The 19486-nt window shown below is 46.3% G+C and overlaps 1 protein-coding gene across 6 annotated transcripts in view; it reads right to left on the minus strand.

Moving 5' to 3' along the window:
* NCOA2 (nuclear receptor coactivator 2) overlaps window positions 1–19486 on the minus strand; it is a 191785-nt gene that overhangs the window by 83025 nt on the left and 89274 nt on the right. For 2 of the 6 annotated variants that reach the window (XM_018568532.1, XM_018568526.1), the window contains exons 1-2: window positions 13495–13567; window positions 7337–7452 (exon numbers count right to left, since the gene is read on the minus strand). In XM_018568532.1, the coding sequence (XP_018424034.1) occupies window positions 7337–7422 (86 nt within the window). In that variant the 5' untranslated portion in view covers window positions 7423–7452; window positions 13495–13567. Of the gene's footprint in view, window positions 1–7336; window positions 7453–9897; window positions 9909–13464; window positions 13568–19486 lie in introns of those variants that run through there. The other 4 variants (XM_018568529.1, XM_018568528.1, XM_018568527.1 and 1 more) reach the window with 3 other exon arrangements.

Below are 19486 nucleotides of genomic sequence, written 5' to 3' on the forward strand. Positions count from 1 at the left end.
TTGCAGTCCGAGGCCTGCTGACATCATCACGCCTAATGCTCATAGCTGCCCCCCTCCGCACTGCAAAAGGTTAAATGCTTGCTTTGCCTAGGGGACTATTAATAAGGTGATATACATACCTTACTCCTCGCTCCTGCAGGCTTAATCCATGCTGCAAGGCTGGTCCTTTGGTGCCCATTTCTGCACTGTGCTGCCCCACCCGTCGCAGTTCTCTGGTGTCATCCTGTAAATGCGGGGCCAACAACCCTGCATTATACATGAGGTCACAGAGGGCCCAGCCACAACATGGGACAGCAGAGCGAGAATAAGATAAGCATATCACCTTATTCATAATCCCCTAGGCACACTTGCAGTGTGGAGGACGACCCACTGACACGGTTTGTTTTATTCCCAAGAGTTCAGCTCTAATCAACAAGCCCTGATCCTGCCAGTGTACTTATCTTCCTAAGGTCCCTGTAAAATGTTAACCCTTGCAGTGAGGCTACCCCCATACTGCAAAGGGTTAAAAGTGGATTTTTTCCTAGGGAGCTAAAATAAAGATAGACTCAAACAAACCACAATCCTGGTCGGCTCCTAGACCAGTCCCTTCAACCTGTCTCCTCCACCACTTCAGTGATTGACACACACACACCTTGCTGCCAAATGAATGTGTCATGGTTCTTGTAATCATTAGCTTAATGACTAAGAGGGCAAGGCCAAAGCTTTACCTCTGTTTTACTAAGGAACCTCACAGGCCTAGAGAAGTAAACACACCAGCATCCTGCCCATATCAGCAGTAGGGAATAAACAAGGTTTCATTTGGTCCCTAAGATCAGGCGAGCTACTATATAAACTTTTATCTATGGCATCATCATCATCATCATCATCATCATCATCGTGCGGCCAGTTCCTTACCTATAGCTCTGAAGCCTGTATACATGTAGGGTAAAACTTTTATCATATTTTAAAATGGGATAGATAAATTATTTTGGAATTCAGGAGCCAGTCTGTCCAATCCAGGAACCAGCTTCATTGACAACCACTGGAGAAAACCTCAAAAGTTAGGCACCAGCAGCAATTTTTAGGGAGCATTGCCTACCTGGCTCCTGGGCTTTGTCCTACTCTCTCCTAAAGTATGTCTAGTATAAAACTTTCATAGTTCTGCTTTCTTGCAGTACCATATGTCCATAACTCTATTTCATATACAGGATTCTAGCTGTAGTGGCCGCCGTATTATGTGCTAAAGGACCATCAAGATGAAATCAGTTACATATGGTGATCAGTGGATCATTGTTAGTTCAGGCAAAGTGGCAAGACTAAAAGGTGGCCATACACTTTACAACCCTTGAAAAGTAATTAGTAAAAACGTACGATCTGCCCATCTTGGACAGGCAGATAGTACTTGCGATCATCGCAAGCCCGCCCCCCTGAGGGGCGGGCTTCCGATGACTGCAATGAGGGGCGGGCTTCCGATGACTGCAAACGGGCAGTGTGCACACGCACACCGGCCCGTTCGGCAGTTGTTGAACAAGCACTGTTAGGTAGATGGTGGGAACAGGCCCCTAGTGTTACCAAAACTAGATAACATGAGGGAGTACCTAAACAATCCGTTCATTTGTATCCAGACAGGATCTACCAAAACTGTTGTGTAAAGGAGCTGCCTAAGGAAAAGGAGCTGCCTAAGGAAAAGGAGCTGCCTAAGGAAAAGGAGCTGCCTAAAGAAAAAGGAGCTGCCTAAGGAAAAGGAGCTGCCTAAGGAAAAGAATAAACAAATTGTAGTGTGTGTAACGAGGTTTGGAGGCCATCAAACCACTGTGACCCCAATAGCTGTAGTTTAAAGCTGCCCGTGCGCTTGTTACTTCTCATTCATCCCCCATGAAAGAGCATGGATGGGGGAATCTCTCTTGCTAGGGCATGGTACTCTGACGGCCGGCACCCACCACTGGTAGAATACTCAAACAGTGACTGTGGCTGATTGGGAATACGTAACTGCCACTGTACGCTTTACATATTATTATTATTATTATTATTATTATTATTATTATTATACAGGATTTATATAGCGCCAATAGTTTACACAGCGCTTTACATACGCACATTCACAACAGTCTCAGCCCTCAAGGAGCTTACAATCTAAGGCAGTGATGGCGAACCTTGGCACTCCAGTTGTTTTGGAACTACAAGTCCCATGAGGCATTGCAAGGCTCTGACAGCCACAGACATAACTCCCAGAGGCAGATGCATGTTGGGATATGTAGTTTTGGCACAGCTGGAGTGCCAAGGTTCGCCACCACTGATCTAAGGTCTCTTTCTCACATGCTACATACAGGGCTGATTTATACAGGAGCCAATTGACCTACCAGCATGTCTTTGAAGTGTGGGAGGAAACCCATGCAAACTCAGGCAGAACATGCAAACTCCATGCAGATAGTGTCCAGTGCTCCCCAGATGACAGACATCTGCCTGTACTCATAGCAGCGACAACCTATTTAACATGGCCACCTGTATCTGGCACATGCCTGTCATTCTTGATGAGACATCTACTTATACTAATGAGTGTGTACCTTGACGTCAATATACTTAGCCAAGTGCCCAATACAGATGCAGCACCAGGGGAAGACAGCAATTCCATTATAGGGTCCTTTAAGAGATTTAGTCTAAAACAGGGTAGCACAGCTAAATGAGCAGTAGTGCTAATGTGTTTTAGTCATGTGAGCAATTTTTCTTTCCTTGCATGGGCCTAATGGGAATGCGTAAGATAATGAGATACTGTGAGCGGATTACCACTCTGTAACGCCACTCGCAGGATTTCAGCGCTAAAACAATGTTTCTAGTCTTCAACCCCAAACAAAATATGTATCTGAATCACACAAGACAGTCACAAGATTGTGTTAGTCAGAGGGCCTTGTCCCTTCCTCCCATACCACTCCTGCAATTACATATACATATGGATTTCACAGCTTAGCAGGAGCTCGCACAAATCACACTCCTGGCGGCCATGTTTAACTCTTCCTCAAAGCAGCCATACAAGTTCTTACACTTCGACAGGTACAAATGGCACAAAACAGTGGCAAGTGGCAAAGCAGAGACTTTGTATCGACAATAAGACGCATCGGAAAGCTAAACTACACAGGCAATGTAAACGCATAACACTAAGTGATTGATGGGAATCTCCTCATTTGCAGCATATTAATATGGAACTGTGGGAGAAGCAAATCTCGTCTAAATACTGTAGAAGAAGCATGTGTATTCTTACCTGAATCTTGTGCTACCAGGGGTGCGGAACCCCTATTTCCTGATGCCCAGGACATGCAGTTCTGGATGCCGGCCGGTGATTTTTTTTTTCTACATTCAGCCCTGTTTCAAGCAAGCAGGGTCCTGCCCTTCTGGGGGACCCGGAATCACTGCAAATTACTTCAGGATGGAGAGCGGGGAGCAGAGCCAAGAACGTTCGTTCTCTGATTTGCTCAGTGTGATCAGTGTGATCAGTGTGATCAGCGAGATCAGCGAGATCAGCGAGATCAGCGAGATCAGCGAGATCAGCGTGATCAGCGAGATCAGCGTGATCAGCGAGATCAGCGAGAGCAGCGTGATCAGCGAGAGCAGCGAGATCAGTGTGAGCAGTGAGATCAGTGAGATCAGTGAGATCAGATCTGCATCTGCCTCTGGGAGTCATGCCTGTGGCTCTGAGAATCTTGCAATGCCTCATGGGATTTGTAGTTCCACAACAGCTGAGGGGCCGGTGTTTGCCCACCCCTGCACTACATCATTAGATACTAAACCTTTGTATTTGTTTGCAGGGAGTTCATTTTTAATTCTCTTTTATTGTTGTAAAAGGCAAGTACAGTGGTACCTCGGTTCACGAACGCGTCTGTTCGCAAACAATTCAGAAATTCGGCAAAATTTGACCGTTCAGGAACTCCGTTTCGGGTGACCAACACAACCGCAGCCATCTTCCCTGCTCTGACACTGGTCGTGGCTTCCTCTAGTCGAGATCGCGGTCTGATCACAGTTTGATTCGGTTTGTGACCAGAATCGTGGAACAAAGGAGACTATCTCCTAGTCTCCAACCTTCTAAAGGGCCCGCTCACACCGAATCCATTAGCATCCGTTTTTCAACGGATGTCAACCTGATAAATGTATGGGTGTGAATGGGACCAGCTCACATTGCAACAGAACAGAGGTTAAAAAAATATATAATAAAAATACCATAGGATGTTTGTCCACTCAGGACATGCTAAGCAAAATAAAGATTGGCAAAAAAGAAAAAGAAAAAAAATGCAACAGAACACGACGGACCGCCGTTAGCTTGCGTTTTCAATCCAATATTGGTGTGAATGGGCCCTAAAACATTTCAAAAGGTAATAACTGTGCTGCAGCTTGTGTTATTGACCTCTCTGTAAGACATAGCTGTAAAAAGTAAATCAAGGCAACTGGACTTGCTGTATTTATCTTGAAGACGTTTCACTGGACATCCAACCAGCTTTCTCAATTTAGAATGACTTATACAAAATTAATTATCTGGGAATAAATATGGTGAATGTTGCTCCAATCCACGTAATCTGTTAGCCACAACCAGGTTCTGATTGCATTTGCATAATTGGAGTCTAGGAGGTGGTAATAACCTGCCCAGAGCCTGAACTGAGAAAGCTGGTCGGATGTCCAGTGAAACCTTGACTTATTTTTTACAGATATACCATGACCTGGATGAATGAGAACCTTCACAGACATATTGAGACATCTCTGTAAGACCCTACCTTGGACCCAAAGACCAGGCCATGCATGGAGCATGTTAAAAAGGAGAACTATGAGGCGAGTGCTTTTCACTCACCTCATAGTTCTAGCCGACCTGTGACAATGAGACTGTCACAGATCGGCTCAGTAGATCGCGAGGTGAGCGAACACATACCGGCGTTCGCTCACCTCTCGATCCTGTCACGGCTCTCTGCCGTGACAGGGGAGGGGCTAGATTCCCCCCTCCCCGCCAGCGCTGACTGGCGGAACGGACGGGGTAGGGTACAGCTGGCTCTGCCTCTAGATAGGCAGAGCCAGCTGTCAGTGACGCAGCTGGGCAGATCCCAGCATAATTGTCAGGATCCGCTTCAGCTGCGGCGTCTCAGTATACCACGTGCTACAGCTCGCGGTATACTGCGCCTAGGGTGACGGGAGGACGCTAGTTCGTGTCCTCCCGTTACCCTAAGGAGAACTATGGGGGAAAACCCTTAACCCCATAGTTTTCCTTTAAGATTAAAACTTATATTCTCCCATTCAACTGTGAAATTCCAAAGCCTCTACTGCCCAGTCAAGTCCTGGGATAAGAACGCAGCGAGCAGGACTTTAAAAACGGGCAAGGTTTAATCTCGACTTTGGCATAAACTGAGGTGCCCTGTACAGTCTCGGCCTATATTGCAATGAGGGCTTCACAGGGATCAGACAAAAAAAAAAAAATAACATTCTTTTGTTTTGGCTGTTCTCTTCCTAGCTATCCATATGTAAAGTGAACACCAGGCTACTGGCATCTTTTGAGGTCAAACTACTGGTGGTGATGACCGTTAAACAGGGGGGGGTTTGGGAGTATGGGACATTGAGCAGTCTGTTAATGTAAAAGGGTGAAGAACCCCGGCAATATATAAGTGAAGCTGGAAGATGTGCTCAACAACCAGAGCCCTCAAAAAGAAGAACCAGTGGTGTTAGTATTGGTATCATCGCAGGTTAACTATAAAAGTTCATGTTCATTCCTCTGCTCTGCCTTTATTTTCTTTAAGAAAAAAATTGCAGCTTATTGCGGTTAGTGGACGTCCCTGATCCCTGTTTGTGCGTGCTGCATTCTACATAGGACCAGACTTCATATGGCTTGGTCCTTCCCAATAATAAGTATCCACTATATTTTTCTCATGCTGTCATTTTACATTATACCCTGTTTCCCCGAAAATAAGACCTACCCCGAAATTAAGACCTAGTACCATTTTTGGGAATTGCTAAAATATAAGACCTACCCTGAAAATAAGACCTAGTTGTGACCATTCCCAGGGCCGGTGGTGGCATAAGGGGGAACTTGAAGAGCCGTGGGAGAGAATCAGCGGTGCCAATGAAGCGCAGGGAGCAGAGCCGCATAAGCCGATGCTTCCTCTATAGCGCCGGCTCGCGTCACAGGCGGAGTGATGCCAAATGCACGCCACCTGTGAGGAATCCATAGTGAAAGTGCGCTTCCCTCATTCTGGTTACCAAATTGCTCTTGGAAAGGTATGGCACCCCTGATCGTCCTGATCACCCTATTCTTAACTTTGCCATTTTGGATTATTTAACTTGGATTTGTATTAACTTTGGATTGTTATACATAAAAAAAAAATAAGACTTACCCCGAAAATAAGACCTAGTGTGTTTTATTGAGCCAAAAAAAATATAAGACAGTGTCTTATTTTTGGGGAAACACGGTATATTGGTACATGTACATTAAAGTACACTCACACGAGGACCAGATAATGAAGTCGAAAAACTGTCCTGAAGTCTGATTATATACAAAAAATATCCAAGGCTTTTAAGTGGGAGGAGTATAAGCACAGGGGTCTCAGGTCCCAGACCTTAAAAGCAGGACACACGGGGGGAGGGGCAGGACTCAACTAAAGTCACTACGCCAGCGAGGCTAGTTGGGGGAACCTGTCCGGGGACAGATGCCGCACATGGAGCTCTCCAAGTCCCTGTGAGTGACAGATCCAGACTTGGGGAGACCCCTGCAACTAGCATGAAGGCCTGGAGGAAAATAAACATTGCAATGCTCCTGTTAGGCCGGAGGAAACACAAATAACTGAGATGGGGGTTACACTGATCTCTTATTTAATGTGAAAGATGTGTTTTCTGTTACAAGGGGGTGGAGTCATCTCTCATAGGCTGTCCTGGAAGATGACATGTGGAAAACGGAAGGCAGCATAAGCAAGTGTGCCAACTTCAGCTGTCTGGAGTCGGCAGACTTGCACACAATAAATTGAATAGATGCCAGGTAAGAAGAGGAGGGGTACATTAGGGCACTGCACTAACAACCTGTACTTTTGGTTGCTAGGAGAACAAAATGGCTGCCATCTCGTCAAAGTGGCAGGCGCAGTGTAAACACTCAATTTATGTCCTGTTTTGCTTTCCATTTTCAGCAAATACAACCAAGTCACCTTGACATTCTAATGCACTATAAAATGCAGCTTTTGGAAACGCGTAATGTAAAGGTCTAGCTTGAGTCAGAACAGCAGACAGGGTATGACATGCTGTCATTCCATAACTACATGCAACTGCAAAGCTATGTGTGGTTTTTGGCTGAACTTGTCACATCCAAGTGAGGGAAGCATTCAGAATGACAGTACTGACTTACCTGGGACCAAGCTGATCTGGGCTCTCTTTCCTCTTCCGCTGCTCCACCCTGGAAGGGTCCGAGGGATTATCTCCAATTCCACTCATCTTGAACACATATCAGCAACTGAAAAAGGTAGAAGGAAAAGAGAACAGTCAGCAACTTTGAAGCTTTGCCAACAGAAACCTACGATGGAGATTACTTTTCTACGACTCATTTTCTAGCATGTAAGCTAAAAACAAATGATCAGCTGACAAACATAAAATACACGGTAATAACAATATACAAATAGATAAAGCTTTCAGGAGAAACGTAGCCTGAAAATATTCCAGAACAATGTGTCATCAGTGGGAGGGGGAAGATATGTCGCTAGACCTGTCAAGATAGTAACACAGAGCTTCCACTGTTGACTTGTTTCTGAAGGTGCAAGCCTGGGGTCTGTCATCCTTATCCTTCTATCATGACAGGCCTAGGCATATATGGACTCCAGCCAAATACATGCTTGACACAGGTCAGTGACTCACTAAGCAGTAAAGTAAGGATGAGGATGACAGCCCCAAGGCCTGCACCTTGAAAAAATAAAAGTTAGCATTGGCAGCTCATATATTTCTAGTTTGCCAGATTCCCAAAATTTATTCAATAACCTTAACTATTAACATAAATGTATCTTATTTGTGTATTTGTGTAAGAAACCACCGCTCAAAACTCACTCCCGTGATGGATTACAATCTCATGTTTAGTTTATGAATCTGTACTGAAGTTGTAATTCATCACGGCAGTGAGCTTGGAGCGGTGGCTTCTTTACAACACACACAGGGACCATGGGGAACAGAAGTAGCCACCCTCCAGAAGGAAGGACGGTGTCAGCACCAATTCAGAGATGATTGGAGGATCTACAGCCAAGTGATACACAAATAAGATACATTTATGTTCAAAGTTGTACTGGTACCTGAAAGCATTTTTAAGATTTAACTCCTGATTTTAGTGCCCCTTTAGGAGAAATATGGATCTGAGCACCACCAAGAGATTTGCAATCTCTTGGTGGTGCTCAGATCCATGTTTTCTTTCTTCATATATAAATGTCCTTGATAACCCAACTTTAGCCTAAAAATAGCAAATTTGAAAGTTGTATGTAGTGACTCAAATTTCAACACCATATTACACTGAGAAACTATTAAAAGACATGCCAATCCATTTTGATTGATATGGACCTAAAATAAAAGACAAGCCCACTTTTTTATAGGAATACAGATACAAAACTTCCTCCACTGTCAGTATACTTCTTACTAATTTGTACAAATACCATAGAGATTCATATATTTCCATATCATAATAATCTTGGTCTACGCAACCCACAGAAGAAAACCGCTTCTCCAGGGTTGTATATTGAAGTTAAAAGCCCGTAGGCCAAGTCTCAAATAGCCATTGAGCTTTATACATGAATCCAAATAAAAAAATACCAAACTTTCTAAAGAGGAAAAAGTAAATTCTTTTCTGCGGTAACAAATGTGCCCCCCCACACTCATTCTAATACTGGTGGGGCAAATAAGGTTGCCCCACAGCAAGACCCTCCCCCAAACACAGACTACACATGGCCATTGGTGTCGCACAGGCCCACACACAGCCTGGATAATAAAATAACAAAGATGAACTATTCGCCTAGAAAGGTTAAAATGGAAGAAAATTGTTCTGGCTTTATACGTTTTGGATAAACTGGACGGGGGAGATTCAATCACCTGACAGTTTGTGTCCCATTTAAGATAATTCCCTCACTTCTTACCTTGGAAAAACATCAGAATGTAAGAGCTGAGCTCTCTAAAGGGGGACAACCCCCTGTTTTAGGTGTAGATCTCGCCTCTATTCCTCTTCTGGTCACAACCATAAAAGTTTGGATTTCCCAGAACTTTTTGTTTCACTGACAACTCACTGTCAACTCTCGTCATAACGCACAGCGTGTTAACACGTGGCATACCAGTCTGGTGATTTGAATGAGCTGCCCGACACCCTGAAAAGGATGCATGTGGCATTTTGGCTAGAGCATTGTGCTGCACTGCAATTGCGTCAAGAAAGTGCGCTGGAAGCCTTACAGAATTAATGTTATTGCAGTGTGAACGGGACCTACTTCTAAATTATTTCACTCAAGATTCACACATTTTTAAATTAGGATTCGGTCGTGAATCTGGAAATTGTTTATAAATGAGGAGAAATGTCTTCTCCGGGACAAGAAGTGAATGAAAATCTCTACAGCAGGACGAAGATTGCAAAGAAATAGCCTGGAATGGTCTTAACCCCCTTTCCAAACTGCAAGGCCACAGTGCTACCTGCCATTGCTGTGTAGAAGGGCTTGTTCACACCAAATGCGGACCAGAAGTGCATGAGTTTCTCCACATGCAGTGCAGTGTGTTTTGTGGTGTTTTCCGGGCCGGTTTTTCTTTTTAGCCTAAAATGGGCTTTCAGTGGGTTCCAGTGTGTTTGCATGCGTTTTTGATGTGTTTGCATGCATTCCAGAGCAGAAAAAAAAATAGGGCACTAGAGCTGCAGCAATTATTCGATTAAAATCGACGATGGAAAACGTTGTCAACTTTTTCCATAGTCGATTCGTCGGCTAAAATTCAAATTTCCCGCTCGCCGCTCACGCCACGCCCACGTCGGTTAAGCCACTCGCGCCTACGCCGGTATACCCGCTCACGCGACGCCGCACACACGCTGAGGACATGCGTCTGGCCCTCTCCTCCCGGTGAGCTTCCCTATTCTCCGCCGACAACGAACAACGCCGCTGCCCGCCGACAACACCGTCATTAAAAGGTAAGTCGAGATCGGCCGGGAGCTTTTTAATGTTTCCTGTGTTGTTTTTTTTTTAAAGCGGCACACTGCAGAACATTAGCAGCTATAGAGGAACACCAAATACCAGCAATAATACATTAAACACCCGGTATTATATATTATTGCTGGGATTTGTTGTTCCTCTATAGCTGCTAATGTTGTGCAGTGTGCCGGTGTATTATACATTGGTTTTCTGTAGAGCTGCAACAATTATTCTTTTAAGTCGATTCAAATCGACGATGGAAAACGTTGTCAGCGTTTTCCATCGTCGATTTGAATCGACTTAAAAGAATAATTGTTGCAGCTCTACAGAAAACCAATGTATAATACACCGGCACACTGCACAACATTAGCAGCTATAGAGGAACAACAAATCCCAGCAATAATATATAATACCGGGTGTTTAATGTATTATTGCTGGGATTTGTAGTCCTCTATAGCTGGTGGCATTCTGCAGTGCGCTGTATAATGATTACATGGCGCAATGCAGAATACCAGCAGCTATAGAGGAACAACAAATCCCAGCAATAATATATAATACCGGGTGTTTAATGTATTATTGCTGGGATTTGTAGTCCTCTATAGCTGGTGGCATTCTGCAGTGCGCTGTATAATGATTACATGGCGCAATGCAGAATACCAGCAGCTATAGAGGAACAACAAATCCCAGCAATAATACATTATATACAGTGCAATGCAGAATAACCCCAGCTACAGAGGACTACAAATCCCAGCAATAATAAATTATATACAACGCAATGCAGAATAGCAGCAGTTACAGAGGACTACAAATCCTAGAAAGTACATTATACTATAATGTTGCACTATTGCTGGTATTTGTTGTATTCCTATATAGCTGCTGTTATTCTGCATTGCGCCATGTAATCATTATACAGCGCACTGCAGAATGCCACCAGCTATAGAGGACTACAAATCCCAGCAATAATACATTATATACAGTGCAATGCAGAATAACCCCAGCTACAGAGGACTACAAATCCCAGCAATAGTACATTACAGTATAATGTACTATTGCTACATTCCTCTATAGCTGCTGGTATTCTGCACTGCGCCGCTGTATAATGTACTATATTGCACACCACACTTTTTTTACTTCCACCGCGCCAAGCTTGCTCCCGTGATGGACTACAATCTCAATAGAAAACTAGTAGTCCATCACTGGAGCCTTTTTTTTTTTATCCGATTAATCGAACTTAATAATCGGCTAACTAATCGATTATGAAAATAATCGTTAGCTGCATCCCTATAGGGCACGCTGCAGTTTGTCCACATGCTCTGGAACAGAACGCTGCGGTGCGAACTAGAGCCCAAAATACCATTGGGATGCATTTTTGGTGCGTTCGGTAACTGCTCCGCACTGAACAAGCCCTAAAAGTATAAGATTGATGCAATGTCCCAGAAATGAAAACCTTTCTAATGTAAACATGGGAACACTTAGTCCAAACTGTGAAAAACCAGGATGAAAAATTATGTACTTTATCATACAATTTCTAATATCCACCTGGATATCTACTCCCCCCCCAAGCAGACCCCGCTGACAGAGAGGGCAACACGTGTGAACCAACAACTGCCAAAAGCTGCGTTCCTGAATATATAATCAATTTACTCCACGCTGGTTTTAATAACAGCGCCTTGCAACTGTGAGCTAATAACAGAAAAAGCAATGGAATCAGTGTATAATACGAGGGGTTATTTGGAGGTCACTGCAGAGTCAGCACAAAGTAACTACTGCTCACCGAGTGCTGAAATGTAACAGCAGCAGATAACAGTGCTCCGTGTGCTGCTCAGAGGACGAGGTGTCACCATATACAGGCCCTCTTCATTCCACTGATCACTGTACGGGGCCCATACCCTGGGAGAGACTATCCTCATTACTTACTCACATGCCAGTGACATCACTGAAATATGAAGCACAAACTTGTAGTAAATAGGATGAACACTTGGTCAGCTGATAAATGGCTGCCCACAATGAGAAACGTGGGAGAAGAGCGGGACTAGATTTCAAGCAATGACTCTGAGCGCCAGGTATAAACAAGGATACTTACATGGGGCCAAGCTGGAAATATACAGATTTTCTACCTGGTAGGGCCATGGGGATCCTGTACACTCTGTAACATCATAGTACGGCCCCCCCCCCCTTCAAAGTACACCTTGTAATTATTAATAAAAATACTAGGCGGTCGCTGAATGGCCACGCTAACAAGCGAGTGACCCTCTGTGTTTTCACAGGTGTCATACACAGACCTGGAAGATCTCTGTAAACTACTGTAGTAGCTCTAGCTAATGCAATGCTTCACAGGATCTCCAGCGGCTGACCAGATATAACATATGTATACTTCCATTGGGACAAGCTGGAGCAACGCAAGTATGCAAAGATATTTAGAACCCCCTATCACCACAGGACAGGTGTCTGGTAGAGGACCCCAGCCCCCCACTAGAAGACAGGTGTCTGGTAGAGGACCCCAGCCCCCCACTAGAAGACAGGTGTCTGGTAGAGGACCCCAGAGGTGTCTGGTACAGGTCACACTCCCCTCCCCCAATCACTCCATGACAGGTGTCTGGTACAGGTCACCCCCCCAATCACCCCAAGACAGGTGTCTGGTACAGGTCACACCCCTCCTCCCCCAATCACTCCATGACAGGTGTCTGGTACAGGTCACCCCCCAATCACCCCCCACACTGCTTAGAATAGAGTAACATTCTCTTAGTGGAATTACTATGGGGCGGCCATGACGATAATCATTAAACTATGTCATCACTAATAGGAGGAGGAGGGGAGAGACTGGTTATGCAGGTTTCACAAAGGAAACCAGCTGAGTATCTGCTTAAGTGAGCTCCACCTCAACAATTGTCAGGAGCAGCAATGTCTCCCGAGAGAGGAACAGAGGAATGCAGGTGACATCCATGTGTGTCAATTGTACAGGCACAGGAATACTGGATACAGTAATACTTCCCTGTTACCAGGGCAACAAGACTCCCTCCCATTGGCTGAGACAGGCAGCACTGGCTGCTTAGAGTGATACAATGTGTATACACAGAGAAGTTCTTCCTCTTCTATGTAGTACATGGGCTCAGGCGAGGCACGGAGCCATTCCCCATAAACTCGGCATCGTACTAAACCCACTCCGGCCTCCTCACCAGCCAGGGGGGTCAAAGGGCAAACCATCAGCAAGGTCAGTGCAGCCCGCGTCCCCCCCTCCTCTCCTGAGCTCAGGCTGCCCCCGGCCTCCCACACGGGCTCCATGTTTGTATAGCAGGGCACGATCTGCTTACTCAGCACCACGGCGGAAAAGTTTCCAGATTACCTCCGAACTGGTCCGCGGGTGGGCATCACACTCAGCCGAAATCCGTACGGGGGGATCATCTCCCTGGGAACAACATCCAGCCCTCAGCGCCAAATAACACGACCGCCTCCCCCTTCTTCTCCTCCCCTGGAAGCCGTGCGAACCCAGCGATAGGAAGCGGCACTGAAAACGTGATCAGCTGCTGCCGGACTCAGCCAGCCTGCCCATGTCACAGAGGCTGGCTCCGCCCCTCACCCCCTGACAGCCTCCTGATTGGCCCGCAGCGTCCCCTCTGTTTACTATGCACACAGATCGCTGGCTGCGGCCACATTCTCCTATTTACTGTTTCCTCTTCAGGGGAGGAGCGCTTCGATGACTGACGATTATGCAACTAATCCTCCAATGGCCTGCTCTCTGCTTAACCCCGTCATGGCCGCCGTCCGAGGGCCTGAGCTGCCTGCACGGCTGTCAGTCACTACTACAGATCTGGGGTGTCACAGGGAAATCTGATCACCTCCTCCGGCATTGGAGGCACATGGACACCTTCAGGAGAAGACCTGACAAGAAACACATCATTCTGTCCATCTACATTAATGGTGGGCAACATTACTGGTATAGGGGGCCCCAAGTGTGGCCCCTGACATCACTAAAAAGGCCACACCTAAGATTCAGTGAATGGGCATGTTACAGGAGACAGAGACTACAGACAGGCTACAAGAGATGGTCAGAGACTGTAAGCAATCTACTCGAGATGGTCAGAGAGTGCAGACACACTACAAGAGACAGTCGGAGACTGCAAGCAAGCTACAAGAGACAAAGAGTGCAGACAAACTACAAGAGACAGTCGGAGACTGCAAGCAAGCTACAAGAGACAGAGCGTGCAGACAAACTACAAGAGACAGTCGGAGACTGCAAACAAGCTACAAGAGATGGCCAGAGAGTTCAGACAAACTACAAGAGATGGTCAGAGAGTGCATACACACTAGAAGAGATGCCAGAGACTGTAAACAAGCTACAAGAGACGGTCAGAGACTGTAAACAAGCTACAAGAGACGGTCAGAGACTGTAAACAAGCTACAAGAGATGATCAAATACTGTAAACGAGCTACAAGAGATGGTCAGATACTGTAAACAAGCTACAAGAGATGGTCAGAGACTGTAAACAAGCTACAAGAGATGGTCAGAGACTGTACACAAAGCTACAAGAGACGGTCAGAGACTGTAAAAAAAGCAACAAGAGACGGTCAGAGACTTAGGCTGGGCACACACCTTACAACCATCGCAAGACTTTTGTCTTGCGATGGTTGTAAGATACTTTAAAAAAAACGTACGATCTGCCCATCTTGCATAGGCAGATAGTACTTGCGATGATCACAAGCCACGCCCCCTGAGGGGCGGTCTTCCGATGACCGCAATGCCGAACGGCCCGTCCGGCTTTTATCTTACGAAAATGCTACATCATGTTCGAAAGTTTAAAGTCGTGCGACCTTATAGTAGTAGAGGTCGCACAGCTTCCACACACCTTACGATAATCGTACGATCGCGGGATTTCCCACGATTATGGTAAGGTGTGTGGGGACCTTTAAACAAGCTACCAGAGATGGCCAGAGTGCAGACACACTACAAGAAACAGTCAGAGACTGCAAACAAGCTACAAGAGATGGTCAGAGAGTACAGACACACTAAAGCAGGGGTAGCAAACCTCCAGCTGTGGTGAAACTACAAATCCCATGATGCATCTCTCTTCGGTAGTCATATCTGTGGCTGTGAGAATCTGGCAATAACTCATGGGATTTGTAGTTCCACCACAGCTGGAGGGCCGGAGGTTTGCTACCCCTGCACTAAAGAGTTGGTCAGAGAGTACTTACACACTACAAGAGATGGTCAGAGACATGCTATAGAAGTTGTTGGAGAGTGAAATCGTGCTGTAGGAACAGTCATGGACTGCAGACACATCATGAGACTGCTAGAGATCACGGATTTTACACCACATTTGTGGCCCTGGAGCTCCCGTAGCACATACATGTTCACAATGATCTTGTCCTGGCCAGACACGGGTCAAATTTTCCCCGATTCCTGCTGTGGGTGTCCCCGCTGAGCAATGACCGCATCCCTTCAGATGTAGTCACTGTTTGGGGTATCAGGCTACAGCCGGCAGGAGACATTCCTCCATTCATACTGTTAAGAGGTTAGACCAGGGGTGGGCAACTCCGGCCCTCCAGCTCTTGTAGAACTACAAGTCCCATGAGGCATTGCAAGACTGACAGTTCCAGCCATGACTCCCAGAGCCTTGATGGGATTTGTAGTTAGAGCACAGCTGGGTTAGGCTATGGCTAGCCTCAGGAAGACCCATTATTAGGGATGCGCCGAGACCGATGTTTCCATATGGAATACCATTATTTATCTTTTGGTACTCGCCGATACCGAGTACCGATACCGTTACTTCCGCAGGAATATACCACAATGCAGCATATTTTCAGATTGCACTGCACTGGAGCGGAGGGTATACCTGTACCTCGCGTTGTGGGGCGTGTCTGCAGCGCCATTGACATGAATGGCACCAGCACGCCCAGAACGAGGCTCGGCTTCATGTATGTGTTTCGGTGACTGGGCCCAAAACGAGAAATAGGGGTGAAAAAAACGTAAAGCCATACTGTTAGTTTACTCCCCATTCACATTTCACAGCCAAAGCACGCCTTCACGCAACACGTTAAGAACATGCAACATGTTTGTGGTGCCGTTGCTGGATAAGGGCATCCAAACATGGCTGGGAATACCTGTGTGTACCCCACACGTGCGGACATGCATCAAACATACTAAATTGCGTAGGGGGGAAAAGCGCAGCATTTTGCAGCTGAAGATGCCGCATGAGCTGCTCTACCGTGTTTATCACATGTGCGCAGCCCATTGATTGGATGGGCTCATGCGCGGGAAATGGAGCGTTCACGCTACACAAGGTGTGAACGGGGGCCTTAAAATAGGTCTCCTGCCTAAGGTAGTAAGTCTGCTGCCCAAATCGCCACAGAAGGATAAGATGGCGCTTCCAGAGCATGCACCTACCTAAGCCATGGCAGCTCCCCTGGCAGGCTTCAATATGGTACAATCTGATTTCAGGTAACAGGTTTAGTATTGCAAGGGTCTTCCTAAACAGTCCCCTGTACACATGTGCATTGCAGCAACCTCTGATTGGCTACAAGTGAGGACCCTCCTTCTTACAGAAGGCTGGATACATTCCCGCCTTCAGCAATCCATGTCATGCTTGTTTCATATCGCACATTGTAGATCTCCCCGGAGCTCAGCGTTTATATACACGGGGGGAAATTTATCAAAACTGGAGCAGACAGATCTGGAGCAGTTGCCCAGGGCAACCAATCAGCTTCTCCCTTCAGTTTGCTCAGGTAAGATTTGAAAATGAGACAAAGAAGCGGACTGCTCCAGATTTTGTCTGCTCCAGATTTTGATAAATTCCCCCCGCAGTATTTTAGATTTGTATTCAGCAGAACTGGATGATAAACATCATTAACCTACACAGAGCAAATATTGGGTGGAAATATCTTTGTTGTTGTTTGATGTCATGATCAGTTTTCCATCAAAAGGTTTCCTTCTTCACAAAATAAATATGAAAACTCGGACAGGGTTACTCACAGAAGGGTGAAGAGTTTGGAGAAGGCAGGAGAAGCGAACAATCTAGGACACACAGCTGATTGGGAAACATTCTCCAATTCAGCTCACTTTCCAGTTCTGATATGTTGTCCTACATTGTTCCCTTCTCCGGCCTTCTCCTAACTCTTCAACCTTTAGTGAGTAACCCTGTGAGCCTCCGAAAGCCTTTATTTCTCATTAAACAGATCCGGCCACTTGGTCCATTCCGGGGCTTTGGGTATACACTGGGTACTTTCAGCTATTGGTGACCTCCCTCCAGGGTGCAGTGGGCCCGAGTGGATAAGGTGACGGCCTCTTCATTCTTTTTTTTTTCTCCATCTGGATGGATAGATTTCCTGCTTTCCTCAACAGACACGTCATAGAATCTCAAAGTCAATGCCAGCCTGAAGCTACTGGCAAGAAACGGTGTCATGATCTTTACCCCGCAGTATTTGACGTGATGACACAAGAATTCCTAGACCGCTGCAGCGGAGGGAGAGAGACTTTCCAGGGACGGTCTAACAGCTGGCTGGCTCGGAGGATCGAGTGAGTATAACTTTCTTTTAACCGTAGGCAAAAATGAGCAGTCTGAGCATGGCTACCCCAGTACTGCAAGGGTTAATACAATTTCTGCCCCGAGTTCTTCTTTAAGAACAAACTATTAGAAGCGTTCTAAAGGTGCTCATACACTGCTCGATTCTCGTACGAGAATGGCGGGAAATTCCGCGATCGTACGACAATCGTGCAGTGTGAACGAAGACGTGCGACCGTTTCTCCTGTACGGTCGCACGTCTTTTGTCTAAGGAGCACGCTAGAAAACCAGCCGAAAATCTTAAGATTTTCGGCTGGTTTGAACGGTGCTCGGGAGACAAATGCCGCACGCCCACACTGCCCGTTCAGCATTGCGGTCATCGGAAGCTTGCGGATGATCGAGAGTACGATCTGCCTGTCCAAGATGGGCAGATCGTACGTTTTTTTAATCACTTTACAACCATCGCAAGAATAAGGTCTTGCGATGGTTGTACAGTGTATGGCCACCTTTAGGCAGGCTGAGGCTGTATCTGCAATCGGACCACCGCAGGTCACACCCACGCTGAACCTCCATGATTGAAAGAGCTGAAATTCCGTAAATGAAAGGGGCTGGCCGGGAACAGTCAGGCTGGGGAGGAAAGAGCCAGGTGATGCTGGACGTCCTCCAGACTATCTGAGAAGCTCACAGTGTGCAGTCAGATCACAGTAAGCAATTTCAGTACAGTGGGCACAAGTGTGCAAGAGACAAAGGAAGGCCGGAGTTCAGCTTTAAATACAGAATAAGGCAAAGCTCAGTGACATGACATCCGTAAACTCAGCAGATCCTGTAATAAAACGTTTCATGAATTGGAGACAAATCTCTCAGTGACACAGATACTACATGTGCTATGCACCTAGGAACTGACGCTTTAGATCAGGGGTGGGAAAATTCCAGCCCGACAGCTGTTGTGGAACTACAAATCCCATGAACCATTGCAGGATTCTCACAGGCATAACTCCCAGAGACAGATGCATGATGGGATTGGTAGTTTTAGCACAGCCGAAGGGCCAGAGTTTGCCCACCCCTGATTTAAATGCTATGTCATCCATGGCTCTCAATTGCAGAACACACTGGAAAGCTCAGTCAACTGTTTGTTTCTTAAGGCCGCCCAAAAAAAACCCTCCGATGGGCCCCCAGATGGACTGTCCTGGATTATTCATTAGAGGTAAAGTCCAAACTCGCATGGAAGGAACACGCAGCTAACAAACCTGGTGCTCCCGTCAGCAGTTCCAAGCCTTCGTACAGTTGTGGGAATATGTACAAACATGGAGGAATGCACAGCGCTTTGATACCTCCGGATGTCAACATGAAGTATCAGCACTTTATATACAAACAAGGCCGCCATTAGAAATCTTGGGGCCCCGTACACCCTACCTGACAGGGCCCCCTCCCGACTAAGCAGCGCACAGTGAGATGCTGCATCCTACTCTAATGTGCAGGAGGAAGAGAGCAGAGGACTAAGGCCCAGTCATTTTCTTCCAAAACCTTCTTTAAAAGGAGAACTATGAGATGAGTGATTGTCACTCACCTCATAGTTCTAGCCGACCTGTGACAATGAGACTATAAGTGGAAGTAAAGTGGTTATCCAAAAAATAGAGCTCCTGAGGTCATTTCCACCTCTGCACCCCTCTTCCTACACTGCTCACCTCTGCACCCCTCTTCCTACACTGCTCACCACTGTGTCCCCCTTCCTACACTGCTCACCACTGCACCCCCTGCATCCCTCTTCCTACACTGCTCACACTTTGCACTACTTGTGGCAGGGGATGCAGAGGTGAGCAGTGTAGGAAGAGGGGGGCAGAGGTGAGCAGTGTAAGAAGAGGGGTGCAG

Source organism: Nanorana parkeri, unplaced genomic scaffold (assembly GCF_000935625.1).
Source record: "Nanorana parkeri isolate BGI_ZX_2015 unplaced genomic scaffold, ASM93562v1 scaffold1202, whole genome shotgun sequence".
In the NCBI taxonomy this organism is placed as follows: domain Eukaryota; kingdom Metazoa; phylum Chordata; class Amphibia; order Anura; family Dicroglossidae; genus Nanorana; species Nanorana parkeri.